Source organism: Monopterus albus, unplaced genomic scaffold (genome assembly GCF_001952655.1).
Source record: "Monopterus albus unplaced genomic scaffold, M_albus_1.0 scaffold10.1, whole genome shotgun sequence".
Classification (NCBI taxonomy): Eukaryota; Metazoa; Chordata; class Actinopteri; order Synbranchiformes; family Synbranchidae; genus Monopterus; species Monopterus albus.
The window spans coordinates 2,415,349-2,433,754 of NW_018127890.1; the positions used below are offsets into that span (position 1 = coordinate 2,415,349).

The 18,406-nt window shown below is 43.2% G+C and overlaps 1 protein-coding gene across 1 annotated transcript in view; it reads left to right on the forward strand.

Annotated features, from left to right (window-relative positions):
- Positions 1–18,406, forward strand: part of tln2a (talin 2a) — a 46,773-nt gene that overhangs the window by 22,604 nt on the left and 5,763 nt on the right. Inside the window, 28 exon segments of the mRNA XM_020590040.1 lie at positions 78–206; positions 395–497; positions 1,337–1,545; positions 2,330–2,449; positions 3,169–3,366; positions 3,447–3,586; positions 4,195–4,288; positions 4,537–4,626; positions 4,736–4,858; positions 4,972–5,115; positions 5,717–5,878; positions 6,102–6,242; positions 6,376–6,557; positions 7,540–7,672; positions 8,078–8,179; positions 9,182–9,352; positions 10,302–10,448; positions 12,301–12,402; positions 12,812–12,931; positions 13,241–13,387; positions 14,402–14,568; positions 15,571–15,754; positions 15,918–16,043; positions 16,985–17,101; positions 17,211–17,396; positions 17,597–17,704; positions 18,247–18,283; positions 18,286–18,333. Coding sequence (XP_020445696.1) covers positions 78–206; positions 395–497; positions 1,337–1,545; positions 2,330–2,449; positions 3,169–3,366; positions 3,447–3,586; positions 4,195–4,288; positions 4,537–4,626; positions 4,736–4,858; positions 4,972–5,115; positions 5,717–5,878; positions 6,102–6,242; positions 6,376–6,557; positions 7,540–7,672; positions 8,078–8,179; positions 9,182–9,352; positions 10,302–10,448; positions 12,301–12,402; positions 12,812–12,931; positions 13,241–13,387; positions 14,402–14,568; positions 15,571–15,754; positions 15,918–16,043; positions 16,985–17,101; positions 17,211–17,396; positions 17,597–17,704; positions 18,247–18,283; positions 18,286–18,333 — 3,730 coding nt within the window.

Here is an 18,406-nt window from a genome sequence, read left to right on the forward strand (position 1 = left end):
TATTGAAGGGTCACTAGAGCAAATAGTACCCCTTTGTAGCTGTGTGAAATGTGACCAAGACCTGCTTCATTCTTTAGGCTCATGAAGCTTGTGGCCCCATGGAGATCGACTCTGCGCTCACGGCCATCCAGACCCTGAGAAGTGAGCTGCAAGATGCCAAGCTGGCTGCTGGTAATGCCCAACTGAAACCACTACCTGGAGAATCGGTAAGGCACATTTTAGGCCCAAGATTCATCCGAGCCTTAAACTGAAGGTAGCAGTTTTTCACTCCAGTATCACTACCTGTTACTTGCCAAAGCAGAATCTAATAATCTCACACGCTGATACTTAGGTTTTATTATATATACAGTATCTACATTTGCTGAGTTGTTTTTCCCTGTTCCCTCTGCCTCAGTTGGAGAAGTGTGCTCAGGATCTGGGCAGTACCTCTAAGTCAGTGGGATCCTCTATGGCTCAGCTGCTCACCTGTGCTGCACAAGGAAATGAACACTACACAGGTTGGTGCTTCAGATCTACGGACGTCTGTAAAATATTTTTACCTTTGACAAGGAGCAGAGGTTTTGTGACCCCCTAGGCAAAGAAGGAAGGAAGAAATCTTTACAATTTTACTCTGACCTTTAGTTTTCATACCTCTTGACCCCTTAGTCAGAAACATGCTATGTTTGCTGTGTGATCCAAGCAGCTACTAGGAGCATTGATGCGATAGCAGATTCCTGAGCATCTAACTTTGAGCTAAAGTTGCACAGTCACAACTTTAATGACTTCTCACGTGAATTCAGAATACTTGAAATGCTTGAGATGTGATTGTCTAATCTACTCCAATATACAGCATCAACAGTCAGTTGATATTTAGCCCTCATCTCATATGGTGTTCTGAACAGGCTGCTTTGTGGCAAACACAGTGTCCTTGGTTAGAACATGGTTCTCCATAGAACGTGGGAGGAAAATGTTCCTGTCAGCTGGAACGTGTTTTCATTTCCTACAGTAATCTTCTTAACTGCAGCATACACTCTAATAGGCTCCATCCCATTGGTTTTATCCCATCCAAGTGACATTTCTTTGTGAGATTCTTAATGTCTGTTTCTGCCTGTGAACCAAACACCCTCCTCAGCCAGATTACGTTTTTGTTTGTGTTGCCTGTTGCTGAGCTGTCAAGACAAAGCAATGACTTTTTATATATTAAACAAACCTCGCTCACGATTCTGTGCCAGTTTTAATGCTTTGAAATATTATCTTAGCTTTATAAATGTCCTTTGATGCTAATGAGATACTTTCCTACTGCACCTGATGTCTGCCACATCTGTACTGACTCTAACCACTGAATCTGTGTGTGTAGGAATAGCAGCCAGGGAGACGGCTCAGGCCCTGAAAACCCTGGCCCAGGCGGCCCGTGGCGTCGCTGCTTCTACCACAGACCCTAAGGCTGCGGCCGCCATGCTGGACTCGGCTCGTGATGTTATGGAGGGCTCAGCACTTCTCATTCACGAGGCCAAGCAGGCTCTGATTTCTCCGGGAGACGCTGAGAGCCAGCAGAGGCTGGCGCAGGTGAGATGGCTCGGGAACGCTCAGGGGTATGGAGTTGGCTTGTCTGCTCTTTTTAATGTTACGGGTGACTCTTGATGCTGCAGGCTGGGAGCTTCATCCTTCTGTCAGACTCTAGCACCTGTGTCAACAAGCTAACACCACCAAATGTTAGTGCAGCAGATTATGCAGACATACTGCAACGTACTTTCAAATTATATAAATCCATGTGACTTTTATTATGAGTACTAATTCACTTGTAATTGCAGTGTGGATCTTCGGTTACTTGTCTGCACCCTCCTACAGCTGTGTTTGTTCTCAGTCTGGGATATGTTTACTTATTAATAGTTTTATTGTAGTTACATTTTTAATGAACTTTGAACTCGTGGATGAGTAAAGTCAAAGATGCTAAACTTTAAATTGAAATCATTGAATCCTCTGTGTTTTATGTAGATACAGTTTGACTTTAGGATGGATAGATGCCCTCAGAGACACTGTCACACCTGTCAAATATAGCAAGGGGCTCCTCTGAAAAGCCCTTTGGGATAGGCAAAATACATTAATTATTTATATGTTGTTGCCCTCATTTTCTCCACAAGTTGTATAAATTATGTTTCTTGTGTAGAGAAATTAATAAGAGAATCACAAAATTGCCTTGGATACAATATTGAGTAACATGCTCTTTGGCTCTTGAGGACATCTTGTTGTCTTGTGCTTCTGTTTGGCCCCTGATGCCAAACACAACACACAAAAAATAGCAAAATAGTGACATCAGTTATGGTCTGATGTGTATGTGCCATGTGTCCAGGTGGCCAAGGCCGTGTCTCATTCCCTGAATAGCTGCGTCAACTGTCTGCCTGGCCAGAAGGATGTGGACATGGCTCTCAAGAGCATCGGGGAGGCCAGCAAGAAGCTGCTGATAGAGACTGTGAGTGTGGTCTGTGACTCACCAGAACTCTGCCAGACTGCTATCACATGTGGACCATAGTGTTTATATTAAAGGGTCAAGAAACGCACCACATTAGCTGTTCTCTCTGATATAACACAATACTGTTGAAAGGTTTGTCACCTCAATTTTTTGATTCCAGTGAATAACCTTAAATGGTACAAAGCTAAGAAGTAAACTGCCAGAGGCAAGAAAGTCCCCAAAAACAAAATGTATGTAAATTAATGGGATTTGTAATGCATTAAGTCACATCTTTTCTGCAGCAGTGGAAGTAAACAAAGCCTTGAAGACTGATGCAAACAGTTTCTACAGGTCCCAACTTTAGTTAATGACTTAACAGATTCTCTTTGTACAAAGGCAGTACTGTTACAAAGGAAGTCAGAGCTTTTCAGGGCCTCATCCTGTAGCAGGATAATGAGCTACAAACGCCTAAAAGCTGCGGAGAATGATGGAACGGCATCGCAGTGTCCAGAGTGAAGGCAAAGCAACACGCCTGTGGGAACTTGTGCAGCTGTGCTGTCTGTCCCAGCTGTTTGATTTCAGTTGTAGAAAGAATGTCACAGGTGTGTTCGGCTGTTGGACTACACTGATACCAGCTGGAAAGACAGAGATGTTCTTTAACTTTTGAACAGTAGTGTATGATCATTCTGTATTTCACTGTTTTTCATCCACTAGACTTTTTCTGTCTGTCCTCTGTTCAGATCCCTCCAGCCTCCAAGTCCTTTCAGGAGGCCCAGAGTGAGCTGAACCAAACGGCAGCAGACCTGAACCAGTCAGCAGGCGAGGTGGTCCACGCCTCCAGAGGCTCCAGCAGCCAGCTGGCGGTGGCCTCGGGGAAGTTCAGCCAAGACTTCGACGAGTTCCTGGATGCTGGAATTGAGATGGCTGGGCATACTCAGGTTGGCGTTGTTGTATCTCAGGTTCTTGTGTTGATGCGAGTTTGCCGATCTCATACTATTATGATTGTGTGTCATTTCAGAAAAAGGATGACCAGTTGCAGGTGATTGGAAACCTGAAGAACATATCCATGGCTTCCAGCAAGTTGCTGCTGGCTGCTAAGAGTCTGTCCGTAGACCCTGCAGCAGCAAATGCCAAGAACCTGCTAGCTGCTGCTGCAAGGTACCACAGCTACCCGCATACCAACATCCACATCTTTATGCTTTTTTTCCCCCATAGTGTATATAATGTAGTGTGTGTAATGTTTTCTTGAAGTGCTAGGTATTTAAACTACAATGTAACTGCACTGTTTGGCATGCATTGGACTGTAACACTGTATGTTCATCCAGCTGTCAGCCTAAAAACCCTTCTATTGTTTGAACTGGTTTTAAATCACTAAACAGTAACTAACTCATTCAACATATTGAGCCCAACAATGATTGTCCATCAAGGTTTGTGTTTTGTTGTGATGCCCAAGTTAACGGTGAAATGCAGCCTGACATCTGCCATGGAAGCCTTAACTTCACTCATTACAGGCTCTAATGGTGCAGCTGCTAACCTCACTTGTAATAAAACGAATAAGAGCAAAACTGACACTTTCTGATAAACAGCATAAGCCTACACACACACACACACACACACACACACACACACACACACGGACGCATAGTCATGCTTGGTCATTAACACGCAGCAACCTCCCATAAATGTGCTCACTTATGTCACTTATTGCCGTTCACCACTGATGACCAGGGTGTGATTTTCCTTTTCTGTGTGTTCTTTTGTTTCAGAGCAGTGACTGACAGCATTAACCAGCTGATCATGCTGTGCACGCAGCAGGCCCCTGGCCAGAAGGAGTGTGACAACGCCCTCAGAGAGTTGGAGGTAAACAACACCTTAACACAGCAATATCACCCCACCCCCACCCCCGCAGCTCTTCAGGATAAACGGTATAGGTAATGGATGATGGGGTTAGTTCTGTTTCCTAGACTGATCTTGGTAAAGGTTTATTTACCACAGTTTGTCTGTGTAGAAACCAAAAGAAAATTACAGTTGTACAAATTTTCTCTGAGAGAATTGATAAGCTGGTAAACACAGATTTTAAATTCACTCGCTGTGCACCGATGTCTCAGGCTGTCAGAGGAATGCTGGACAATCCCAATGAGCCGGTCAGTGACCTCTCCTACTTCGACTGCATCGAGAGTGTGATGGAGAACTCCAAGGTAGGCCTTAAGAGCAAACAAAGACCGCACACGCTCTGCACACACGCAGCTGAGCATCGTGAACAGTTCTCTCTTTCTTCTCTATCTGTCCTGGTGGCATTCCCTCCAGGTCCTGGGAGAGTCGATGGCAGGGATTTCTCAGAACTGCAAGACCGGGGATGTGTCTGCATTCGGAGACTGTGTGGGATCAGCGTCCAAGGCTCTGTGTGGCCTCACTGAGGCCGCAGGACAGGTACAGTGTAGAACCTGTGGTGAATTATTGTATAGGAGCTATGAAATGGTTCGTTGCTAGTAGTGATGTGACGGCTGATGAGTCTGATAGTGACAAGTGTTGGTTCTCCTCAGGCCTCCTACCTGGTGGGTGTGTCTGATCCCAACAGTCAGGCCGGTCACCAGGGGCTGGTGGATCCCGTCCAGTTCGCCAAAGCCAACCAGGCCATCCAGATGGCCTGTCAGAATCTGGTTGACGCAGACAGCAGTCCGTCCCAGGTACGTGCATCTGTGATAGTCTCCGTGTGGCAGTCAGCCAGACACTGACAACAGCACTGACTGCATTCAGACTCAAAGTTGGATATTAGGACTTAGTGTTTTGTTTGTGTTTTTTTTTTTTTTTTTTTTTTGTAATAGGCTACAACTCCAGACTGGACTCAGACTCAAGCTGTAGTGACTCAACTACAATACCTCTGTGTGTGTGTGTGTGTGTGCGCGCGCTCTACAAACACTTGATAGTTTAAACCTGAAAGTTTAAGAAGTTAATAAATCATTCACCTCCTTATCACCTTAATTTCCTCAACAGCATTCTTTTTCGAAGACCGACTGTTTTTGTCTAGTTATATACCCTCCACACGCTCTTGTCGATAAGTCACTTTCCAGCTCTGGCAGTATACAGTATATATCAGAAGTTTAAGGGGAGATGCTTGTTCTTACTATAGTGAATATCTTTTAGTGCACTGGGTGCAGACTTTTATTCCCTCAGTGCTCAGGTTGATATGTGGGCATGACACAGGGAGTGAGGACTTGATGACTGAACTTTTCTCTGAGGTGAAATCTCAGTTGCTGTTTCACCGTTTTATTATTTCTGATGTGGCAGGTGCTCTCTGCAGCCACCATTGTCGCTAAGCACACATCGGCGCTGTGCAACGCCTGCCGTCTTGCTTCCTCCAAGACAACCAACCCAGTCGCCAAGAGGCACTTTGTCCAGTCTGCTAAGGAGGTGGCCAACAGCACCGCCAACTTGGTCAAAACCATCAAGGTAGGATTTCATTATGAGTTTAGCTTTGACAGTAATGTCCTTTATAATGTTGATAAATAAATTGTGATGAGTTGCACCTTGTATTTGTTGATATATGCAGCTCATAGAACTAATTTCCACCAAACCTCTGTCAGCGATTAGTTTCATTCTTGACTTAATAGATTTTAAAGATTAATTAGTTTATGCTCATGCACCCTCACTTTCCATTGCGCTCACTTTCTAGGCTTTAGATGGCGATTTCTCCGACGAGAACAGGAGCAGGTGTCGAGTTGCCACGGCTCCACTAATTGAGGCTGTGGAAAACCTGACGACATTTGCTTCCAACCCGGAGTTTGCCAGCGTCCCAGCTCAAATCAGTAGCGAGGTAAGGCCATGTGAACAGTAGTATTCTGCAGTGTTCTTGGGCAGCATTACATCAGTACAAGCCTGCAAAAACAGGATGTAATAAATACATACATGTCTACATTCTTGCTGAATTTGTTCTTGTTTTTCTGTAGGGCTCTGCAGCACAGGAGCCCATTCTCCAGTCAGCGCGCTCCATGCTTGACAGCTCCACCCTTCTGCTCAAGACCGCACGCTCGTTGGTTATCAACCCAAAAGACCCGCCCACCTGGTCGGTCCTGGCTGGTCACTCGCGGGTCGTCTCGGATTCCATCAAGAGTCTCATCACAGCCATCCGGTAAGTAAGAGAGATTTGTGATCCAAATGGGACAGGTGACAAAACACAGCACATGTTGCAGCTTTACAGGAGGCTCTGTGACACACATTTCCTGAGCTTTGAATCTTTTTCCCCAGTTTTACACCACTGTACTCTTCTAATCCCTGTAGGATGTTAATATGTCTGCAAACTTAAAGGGATTTTAGAAGGTGAACATTTAGAATTAAGGTTAAAAGCTTTCACTTCCTTTTATTTGTATACGTTGCTCTGTAAAACACCTGTGAGACTAATTTAACATCCTTGTGAAATGTTGCCCAAATTCAGTACCGTGGTTTACCAGATTCTTTTTGTTGCACCTCCACAGCTGACATGTTTAATCTCCTCTGCCTCACCTTTTGTACCTGATCAGAACAAAACTGATGCCCATGATGAGGTGATTCCCAGTGTCAAACACGCTGAATGTTAAGATTCCTTCTCGGCTCGACATTAGCATTCACACACAGCCAGATTAGCATCTCTTTCAGAGCTGATGCTCTTGTCACAGTCCTCCTTTTAGACTCACATTGAATACTGGCAGTTTGGCCTGGGCCTTTAACAGACCACAGGTAGGAATGGACTTCACTGTGCAGAAACTGACCCCAGGGCTTTGTTAGGCTCGTTACACAAAAAGCTTTTTATTTGAGTTTTATTTCAGTTTGACACCATCCTTGGAAACACACAGCTAAACTGGCTTCCCGGGTTTATCACCCCGTGTAGTGACGAGAGACTACAGGCCACGTTTCAGCAGATGTGAGAACCGGTAGGACATGTGATAAAGAGGCATCCTGGAACCTGTCTGTGCTTTAAATACGAATAGCTGTGTTAACATTTACCCTTCATTTCTCTCTTCCTGTGTAATATTTTCTTTTCATCACCTTCTCGGTCCTTCTTCCTCTTACATCACCCTGTAACTGTTTCCAATCATTTTACTGCTTTCTGTTTTCCTGTTCCATTCTGTTCTCAGGGATAAGGCCCCGGGCCAGCGGGAGTGCGACTCGTCAATTGATAACATCAACAAATGTATCCGGGACATTGAGCAGGCCTCTCTGGCAGCAGTCAGCCAGAACCTACCCAGCAGGGATGACATTTCACTGGAGGTGAGCAGCCATCAGAAAATGACTCGGCATTTACTACTTGTCTTGTTCTTTTCCTCTGTCACTTTTAGTCAACTTTTTTGCTGTCTCCTTGTTAAATTATGGATCTATTATTAGTGTTTTAAATGAGGTCTCTGTCCATTGTGGGTCACAAACAGCTCCTGGATCTAAAAAGAAGTTTCTTCAGTGTGGATCAGTATTTTACATTGATCTGTCCTGTGGCAGATCTACAGTTTGGATCCTACTACAAACTTCTGTGATTGGCATATTTCATGGCAAAACCCATAGCCAATAAATTCATAATTGAACCTTAAAGTGGTTTTTTAGCAATATCCTCCTGGTTTATTTGAATGCACCTCTGTCCCCCATAAAAATTCAATACAAAAACTTTTCATTTCCTCTTTCCAGGCGCTACAAGAGCAGCTGACGTCCACCGTGCAGGAAATTGGCCATCTAATTGACCCCGTTTCCACCGCTGCCCGCGGAGAAGCTTCCCAACTAGGACACAAGGTATATAGGGCAGGGAGTTAATTACTTTACCCTGATAATTTAACAGTGGAGTAACAAAGTGATACTTTTTTAGCAGTAGTATTCACTGATTACAGTGTTGTAGAGTTTCTCATGTTAGGAGTGAATAAGCTAAATTGATGTTGTATTAATTATCTCTGCATTATATAATAATGGAACATATTTTATGGATGTTTTCTTTTTTCACATAAATTATGCATGGTTCAAATAGCCCTGCCATCAGTGGTGGGAAGTAACAACATACATTTACTCAAGTACTATAGTACCTGAGTACAGTTTTGAGGTATCTGTACTTTACTTGAGTATTTTGATTTTGTGTTACTTCATACTTTGACTTTATTGCTCCACTATATTAATTTATTGATTTCATAACTTTAGTTACTGTCCAAATTCAGATTAATACAACAAAATACAGTATAAGTATAAGACTTTATTGATCCATGGTGGGCAGGGGCAGATCTAGAAAATTCTGGACGGGGTGAACAGGATAGTGGGGTGGAACATTTGAAATACATGTAAAAAGTCAATTAAACCTCTAGTTCTATGAAATAATAAACCACAGACATGCCTACTGCATGGTGCCCCAATGGGATTCTGGGGGGTGGCCAGTGCCACCCCTTGGCTGTGCCCATGCTAGTAGGAAATTTAGCAGTAATTGAAATTATAAGCATTTGGAGTAGCTATAATTGGTTCTATTTTTACCAGCTGCAACACTAATAGAAGTGTATTTTTATACTTAATACTTTTGTACTTGCAACAACATTTGCACCTACTTGTAGCAGAGTATTTATATACTGTAGTATTTGTACTTTGACCTAAGTAAGCAGTCTGAGTACTTCTGCCTGCCTTATTCTCTGTAGTTGAATGTGACTTTACACTAAAATGGGGCCCAGTAAGAGAAATGAACTAAAATCAAACACATCGATTAATGCTGTGCCATTTTAAACTGGGAACCGACTTAAGAGCCGTTCCTGTTTCCTTCAGGTGACCCAGCTGGCTGGTTACTTTGAGCCACTGATCAAGGCTTCTGTAGGTGTGGCATCCAAGCTGAAGGACCACCAGCAGCAGATGACTTTCCTGGACCAAACTAAAACCATGGCTGAGTCTGCCCTGCAGATGCTCTATGCCGCCAAGGAGGGTGGAGGAAACCCGAAGGTAAGATCGTTGTTTCCAGTAGTGCTTCAGTACTGCTCCACATCTTCAAGGATTATTTGGACAATCGGTGTGTGAAGGTTAGTGGGCTCTGTTCAAACTGGCTTTCACTGTTGTTAATGGAACACCCCAAGGATTTGTGCTTGGCCCGGTTTTGTTTTCTCTTTACTTCAGTTATTTAGGTGTTAGTGCCCATGCCAGTGATACAGTCTTATATTGCCATACACCCTCACTCATATAGAGATACTTTATAAACTGCAGTATGCGTTTAATATTTTACAGCCACAGCTCTTTCAACTCAAGCTTGTAATGAATGTCACAAAACTAAGTTCATGTTCTTTTATAATTCAATATTCAGACTGTGTTGTCACTGTGACAAATCCAGGGAAAAAATAAATGTTTTATCTTGGTGTTTGTCTTGATGATTGTTTTTCTTTTTAAGCAACATGCTGAAAACTTTGCAAAGAAAAACAAAGTTAGGGTTTTATTTTAGACACAGGCTTTTCTTTGGAAACCATAAAAAGACTAGGCACTTGGAGCAGTTTGCAGAAAGACATTCAATTAAAGAACTTGGTGTCTCGGACTGAATTCACAGCTGCTGTAAACTCTGTGGTGAATGATTCCTTTTCTTACTGTCTCTGTTTATAGTTTTTTGTAACCTCCCCTGTTGTTAGCTTATTTGAGCCATTATACGCTTTTACCTGCTTTTTTAAGTTTTGTTTGTGCGTTTAATGTTGTATTGTCCTGTGTAAAACCTTTAATGCTGCTGTCTTGGCCAGGTGCTCATTGAAAAAGGCATTGCTAATCTCAGTAGAATTTACCTGGCTAAATAAAAGGGTGATTTACTGTGTATGTACAGGCTAATAGAAAGTCATTTTGATGCAAACATGTGTATTTGGTGTTGTACATTTAACAACTGTGATGTGTGCTTGCTCTGCATCACGCTTCACAGGCGTCCCATACCCATGATGCCATAGCAGAGGCAGCCCAGCTCATGAAGGAGGCAGTCGATGATATAATGGTTACACTGAATGAGGCTGCCAGTGAAGTGGGAATGGTGGGAGGAATGGTGGACTCCATCGCAGAGGCCATGGCCAAGGTCAGAACACACAGGATAGCAGCTGCACATTTATAATTTGTCCTTATGCTTAAATAAACTCAGACTCTTCAGTATTTGAATAAGAATTTACTGCAGCTGCTCTTTCTCTTCATTAGCTGTAGTAGTCTGGACATATCACCCTCAGTCATTCCCTGAGGTGTTCCCAGGACAGGTGGGATAAAAAATAGTCCCTCCACTATATTATTGCTCTGGTCCAAACTCTTCTGAGATGATTATTCAAGACAGGTGCTTTATCCAGTTTACTCTTAATTTACAGCCGTGCTCTCTCTTCATTAGTTTTACAAAACAATAGAACTGCAAATCATCAATCATCTGCCTTTATCTGAGGTGATCCAGATGCTCCAGTTGGATCTGATGGACCCATCAGAATTACACTATCCCTGATTATTAGCACAATCTGGCAAAATTGTATAACGTAAAAGATCTTGTTGCAAAAGGGGTCAAACTCCTTGTGTGTTCAACAGTAAAGCTGATTCTGATTCCTGTTGCAGTTTGTGGCATCTTGATTCTAATCTTAGTGTCTCCTACACACCATAAAAAGTCACCAATGAATGTATTGATACAAACCACAAGTCGCTGAAGCAGCAGAATACCGTCTTTCAGCACAGCCCCTCTCTGCCAGTGCAGGGCAAATTGTCTTTCCAGCAAACACATAATGTGTAAAGTGAAAAAAGGCCTTTCATCTCAACTACAGACACAGAATAGCATTAGCTAATCACATCACCTTGCTGAGTGAGGTCAAACAGCACCTCAGGTGTGGGTCCCCAGAGGAAACAGCATGTGCACGTTGCTCAGTGTTAGTAGTTTCTTAAAAAGAGATAATCCTCTTAGATAATCTGTCGACATAATGGTCACTCCTTGCTGTGGTTTGAGTCGAGGTGATTTAAAGGATTTTCTGCTGAGCTAAGAGTCACATAGTCAAGGTCACAGATTCAAAGCTGTTGGTTCACTCTGCAGGCACAGAGAACATCATCCTTCAGCGCCAGCATACTTTTCCCACATGGCGTCATCGCTCTCATCTCCTCAGCTTTGCCGTGACACACAGACGTGCGGAGCCTAATTTAAGTAGAAATGCTGGAAACATAATGTATGCACTGCAAGATGGTGATCAAATGCTTCTGTGGTTAATACTGTTTAGAAGCTGTAATTACAGAGGGGATTTGGTGGGTAATTGATAATGAGTGTTTATCATTCAGGCTGGGAGTTTGTTTGAATGTAAAATTGCATCAGTGTTGGTTTAAGATTAGCTGAAACCTGCACACCTGGCAGAATTATTATAATTGAAGGGTAGATTAGATTTGACATGTCACTGCAGCTAAAGAGCTGAGTGGTTGATCATCTTCATGTTTAAAGATGTTGGTGCCTTTGAAGGAAGAACCAGTCACAGCTACTGTCACAAGAAAAAGTCATGGCGCTGTTTGCAGTTTCCTGGTTTTCTGTATAAATTAGTCATGAAATATGATCAGATCTTCATCGAAGCCACAAACATCAACAAACACAAGACGTTCACACCAGACGTCCAAAGAATATGGCTGAGCTGAAGCAGCTCTGTCAGGAAGGACAGTCCAAAACTCCTCCTGAACGTTGTGCAGGTCTGATCCACAGCTACAGGAAGCGCTGGCTGGAGGTTCTTGCTGCCAAAGGTGGTTCAACCAGTTAATAAAACACTGTTACCATGACTTTGTCCACCATCACTTTGTGTGTTTAATGTGTGTGTTCAGTAAAGACATGAAAGATCAGGAAATACTGTGTTTGTACTTTACTCTCCCAACTGTAAAATGAACATGGCAGTGCAGTTTTAAACTCCCCGTGTGTTTGTGTTGTTCTGCAGCTGGATGAAGGGACACCACCTGAACCTGAGGGCTCTTTTGTAGATTACCAGACCAGTATGGTGAAACACTCTAAGGCTATTGCTGTCACTGCTCAGGAAATAGTAAGTTTTCAAAATAATTGTTTATGCTGTTGAACCGTATGGGAAATGTGATTGTCAGACATATTTTTATCTTTTTTTTTCCAGAATTTTTGATAAATCAAAGTAAATCCAACCTGTGCATGACAAACAAAATGTTTTTTCGGCCTCAGGGGCTCATAGAAATTTAAAAACCTGATTTATTTGGCTTCTGTTTGCTGCAAATCCACCATCCATATATGAAATCACACTCGTGAGATTATTTCATGATTCTTAAATTTGATTGTGTTCATAAAGAAACATGTTATTGGAGATGCATCACAGTCATATGCTTGAGGCTGTTCAGCTCAGAAGCTGGCATGAACAGAAAGCCTGTATAGTTTGAGCCCCAAAGTGAGTTTGACTTGACATTTTGTGTGTGTTTATCTGTCAGATGACCAAGTCGGTGACCAGTCCGGATGAGCTGGGCACGCTGGCCTCTCAGGTGACCGTGGACTACAGCCAGCTGGCCGTCCAGGGGCGACTGGCTGCTCACACAGCTGAGCCCGACGAGGTGAGGAAGACCTGGGTGTCACCCATAAAGACATGGTCTCGCCCACTCTGCTACATCAGTGTGACAGGTTTCTCTTTTCAGCTTCACTGGTTAGAGCGACACTTTCAGCTGCGTGCAAGTAAAAAAAAAAAGTGAACAATTAATATACAGGGATTATGTCATGGTAGAGCAGAGACACATTTTCTGTGTGTATCTAAACTGTTTCTAACAAGGCAAGTCAGTTTATTGACTGGAGTTCTTGTTTTTGTATGACGTATGCTCTTAGTATAAGTATATAGCCCTGTGATTGCCGTGTTCTGTGTCATCCAGATTGGCTTCCAGATCAAGACGCGTGTTCAGGAGCTCGGACATGGCTGCATCTTCCTGGTCCAGAAGGCCGGAGCTCTGCAGGTCACCCCCTCCGACAGCTTCACCAAACGGGAGCTCACCGACTGTGCCCGTGCTGTCCTAGAGAAGGTACTGTCACTGAAAGATGTCGGGTCAATTATTATCTGTTTTTTTTTTGTTTTGAGCTCTATGGATTGTCCAAGTTTCCCCACTCTTTAACCCGAGGCTGTGTCACTTTTCTGTCTCTATTATATTAATACCAAATCGTACCTGCAGGTTTTCGTGCTCGGCCTAGTATCATCCAAGCAAACTAAGTCTGCACCCCTGTTTTTTCTTATGGGAATGATAAAGAATTGTGTTGTAGCTGTGTAGTTTAAACACAGTAATTCTGCTGTCATGGCACCAACAATATAATCAGGTTATAGTTTATTTTATCCTGTGCCTCCTGAAGTAAAGCATTTTGGAGGAAGGTTTTGCCTCAGGCATGTTGTTGCTTCAGAGGCTGGCTGTTTAGTTCATAGTTGTTGGCAAAATACATGATTTTACAGTCTGGTTTAATAATGCACAGATCATCAGTTCAGCTGCAATGTACAGCTCTGCCCTGTGAATGCAAACAAACCCCTCCAGAAATGGTTGTGGCTTTATTAGGAGTTTTCTGTGTATATGTTCTCTTTAGTGTTTTTATTGTAAAGAGATTAAAGTTATTTTGCTGAGCATATCTATGACACATTATGCTCATAACTCTTACCTTGCCACAGCAATGAGTCATCTGTTAATGAATTTCTGCTGCCACTCAGGCATGTGTGAGGGAAACAAATGAAGTCAAAGTCAGTCTGACATGTACTTATTACACTGAGTGATGTTGTGCATGGTATTTTGGTGTCACAGCAAAATTTAAGATCCTCTGTCAAATGCTGAGTTGGGCTTCTCAGTTTGAATGCATTATTATTGGATGCATCTCACAAACAATGCAAAATGGAATGTCTTTAACTCCACTTCTCCTGACCAAAACATAGCACTGCTGTTTGGGAGCAAGAATCGGATACAAAAATATAAACTGATTGTCTCTAATGTGGGCTTTTTCAAGCAGTTAAGGGATGGAAACTGTGCCTCAGATAGCCTCACCTGTCTGTCTGTGTCCAGGTGTCCTTGGTGCTCTCAGCCCTCCAGGCAGGCAACAAGGGCACACAGGCCTGTATCACAGCTGCTAGTGCCGTGTCTGGAATCATCGCCGACCTGGACACTACCATAATGTTTGCCTCAGCCGGCACACTCAACGCAGAGAATGATGAGGCCTTCGCTGACCACAGGTTAGAGCTGGAAATGTGCCTGGCTGTGTCTGAGTACAGATATAAGTACTGTACTAGACTATTATGGCCTTTTTTGATTTAGCAGCATATTTACCAACACATGATGATGCAAATGAGCAGAGCTGCAGCTGTGCTGATCTGGATACACTTCCACTTAGGATCTGTTGCCTGTTCTCCCATAGCTGTTCAACTGGGCTGAGACCTGGTGACTGGGAAGGCCACAGTGTCTGATTCACATCATCTTCATCCTCATCAAACCAGTCAGTGACCCCTCGTGTCCTATGGATGGGGGCACAGTTATCCTGGAGGAGACCAGTCAGTTATTCAGGGTTTTCCTTTAGTTTGCTGAAAAAACTCAGCAGAAGGCATCTGGACGTAGTTTTAGGTAGACTGCTCACCACCAGTCAGACAGAACCGAAGAAGCCTCTTGGATGAGAGGTGAAACGTCTCCTACCTAAAGCTACATCCATATGCCTTCTGCTAAGTTTTTTCAGCATACTATGACCTGGATGACTGAGAATTTGCACAGACATGTTCCTGTAGTTTGTCACCTGTGTATATGAATGAACCTAACGATGCAAGTACTCGGTACATCGCATTCAGCTGTGACTGTACATTATTAACCTAGGTCCCTCCAGATAAGTATTGGTGAAATTGTACAGTACCTCACTGGAGAATTATGAAAGTAAACATGGAGAGATGCCCTGTCAGAAGCTGTCTTATGTAGCACTTTGAATCGAGAAGAAACTTTGCAGCAGTTTCCTACACTTTTCCCTTTGGAGAAATAACTAACTTGACATGTTACATAACCTCACCTGTCCTCCTCCTGTCTGCACAAGCTCTGATGTACAAATGCTTTTGAAATGAAAAGAGATTGTGTCAGTGCTGTAATTCGCATACATTAACGTCGTGTTTCTACTGGAGTAAGACTTCTGGATCAGAGCTTCACTCACTTAAAGAACAGCCCATACATTTCTTCTGGCCCTTCATCTTCCCTCACAGGGAGAGCATTCTAAAGACGGCCAAAGCTCTGGTGGAGGACACAAAGATGCTGGTGTCCGGTGCAGCCTCCGGTCAGGACAAGTTGGCTCATGCTGCCCAGTCCTCTGCAAAAACCATTACACAGCTTACAGATGTGGTCAAACTGGGAGCTGCCAGCATCGGCTCAGATGACCCTGAGACACAGGTTAGTCGGTCTTGTTTTTGTTTGTTTGTTTGTCCTTTATTCATTGTGCCTGTTATCAGGTGAAATTATGGAAGCATGAGCTGTGAACGGCAATAACCTTTCAGAGTTTTCTCTTCCCCAGACTGCATGGTGATAAATTGGTGTCTGTGTGTCCTTCCTCTAGGTGGTTCTGATAAATGCTGTCAAAGATGTGGCCAAGGCGCTGGCTGAGCTCATTAGTGCCACAAAGTGTGCCGCTGGCAAAGTAGCAGATGATCCATCTATGTATCAGCTGAAGAGCGCTGCCAAGGTGAGGCTGCGGGTCTTGCACCGTGTCCTCTAATTGGTCTCTGTCTTTTTCAGATTTAGAAATCATTACAGTCAGAATATTGGAGTCTGTATTTTATTAGATCATTTATGCTCATTTGTTTTCTGCTGTGCTGGTGATTTTTCAAATTTTCCAACAAGACTTATTTACCCCTGTGACTGATAAGATGAGAGGTTTATTAAAAACGCCCTAAATCTAAATGGATGAAAGTCCTTATCCCACATGCTCCTCTTCCTCACTCAGTGCCATTACTCCTCCTTTTGTTATGAGACCGTATTCACAGGATTTGCACTGAAGACTCCCTCATTACTCTACACAACCAGTAAATTTAGGTTCTGGGTAACAGGAAGCAGAGATATTTCTAACCGAGATAAATCAGCGGAGTGTGTTTCTTCAGTATACGCAGTGTAGATTTTCAAAGCCACAGTTGTGGCACTGTTGACTGCTCGTTATCACCTCCAGCTGAGAGGTTTATAAAACATGTCGGTCTCGCGGTCTGCGGCTGCTCCGTGTGTCAGATGATAACGTGCCTCTCAACCATTTGAAGAATTTTACATTCACATCATGAGGGCTTCCATGTTTGCTGTGCACCACCTGTCTTTGAGTTTGATGCAGTACACCCTTAAAAATGCTATTTATACCAAGCTATCTTTTTGGTGTCTCTGAATGTCAAGGGAGTAAGAATACATTTCAGGGGGATGAATGAAAGGATAACAGATCGCACATATAAACACATTAGCACCTGTCACACCCTCAGTAGTTCTTTGCTGTTTTATGCTCCAGAAAAACTAAACTCTTGTCAGTCTGTTTTCTGTTGTTCTGGCCTGTTTGTACTTCTGGCATGAAGATGTCGTAGAGCCTTGTGGCTGAACACACACTCCACCAGTTTGTTCATATTTGACAATCCATACTTTATCTGCCAGGTGATGGTGACCAATGTGACATCCCTGCTGAAGACGGTCAAAGCTGTGGAGGACGAGGCCACCCGGGGCACCAGAGCGCTGGAGGCTACCATTGAGTGTATCAAACAGGAAATGGCGGTGAGGAGGGTCGGAGGGTTAAGCATGTGCACGAGAATGAAATATAACTGACTGGTGCTCGGTGATATCTTTAATGATTAATGTGTAATATTTTGATTTTCATCCACAGCTGTTTCAGTCCAAGGATGCTCCCACCAAGACGACCACACCTGAGGAATTCATTCGCATGACTAAAGGCATCACCATGGCGACTGCTAAAGCAGTGGCTGCTGGGAATTCTGCCCGGCAAGAAGACATCATCCATACGGCCAACCTCAGCCGCAAAGCCATTTCAGACATGCTCACCACCTGCAAGGTTCCTTTTCCTGTTACACTTAACTGTACTGTCTATAAACAACTGGTTACATGAAGCATTTTTTCTTTTTTCTTTTACTCCCCTCAGTTATTCCCTGAAAGTATTAAACCAGAAATTAAATATCTGTCAAAATCTCTAGTAACTTTAGTTTCCACTAATACTAATTAAAGCAAAGGCGAACATTTGTTTTTGTCTTTCAGCAAGCGGCCTACCATCCAGAGGTCAGCGAGGAGGTGAAGAACAGAGCCCTGATGTTCGGGTCCGAGTGTACAACTGGATACATTGATCTGCTGGAACAAGTACTGTTGGTAGGCTGAACTTTCTAGCAGTAAGTACATGTATGTCTAGAGGAGGAGATTTTTGTTGCTCATGATTTATGTGCTTTAACAACATCATGAATGATTGTACAAGCAGATGTCGTCATCTCAACACATCAACCTGATTGTAACCACCGCCCTCCTGTTCTGCCTTTCAGTTCTTTAAACAAAAGTGATAGTACAGTATTAAATAGTACACTGCTGTAAAACTGTGGTATGTAATACTTAAAATATTTGAGCCCATGTTTATGGATGCACAGTTCAATAAACTTGAAATATTCTAAATATAATTTATTAATCTCAACCAAACGAGTTTGTAGGATGAAGCCTTGGGTCTGGTAACATTTCAGGAGTTGTTTAAGGTGTTAGTTCATCTGGATGTGTCTAAACTCCCATAGTTTTTATTAATTCAGTGGAATCCGCACGGAGTGCACACCAGGCAGAATGTTTTGTCAGCCCAGCAATATTTTTCCAGCATAATAGTGTTTGTTTAATGTGTGTGTGTGTGTGTGTGTGTGTGTGTGTGTGTGTAGGTCCTGCAGAAGCCCACTGCAGAGCAGAAGCAGCAGCGGGGGGCGGAGCCGTCACAGAGCTCATCCAAACCGCTGAGGCCATGAAAGGTAATGGCACACACACACACACTGACTCCTTTTACAGTGTTGTATGTGATGAGCTCATATCAGTAAGTGATAA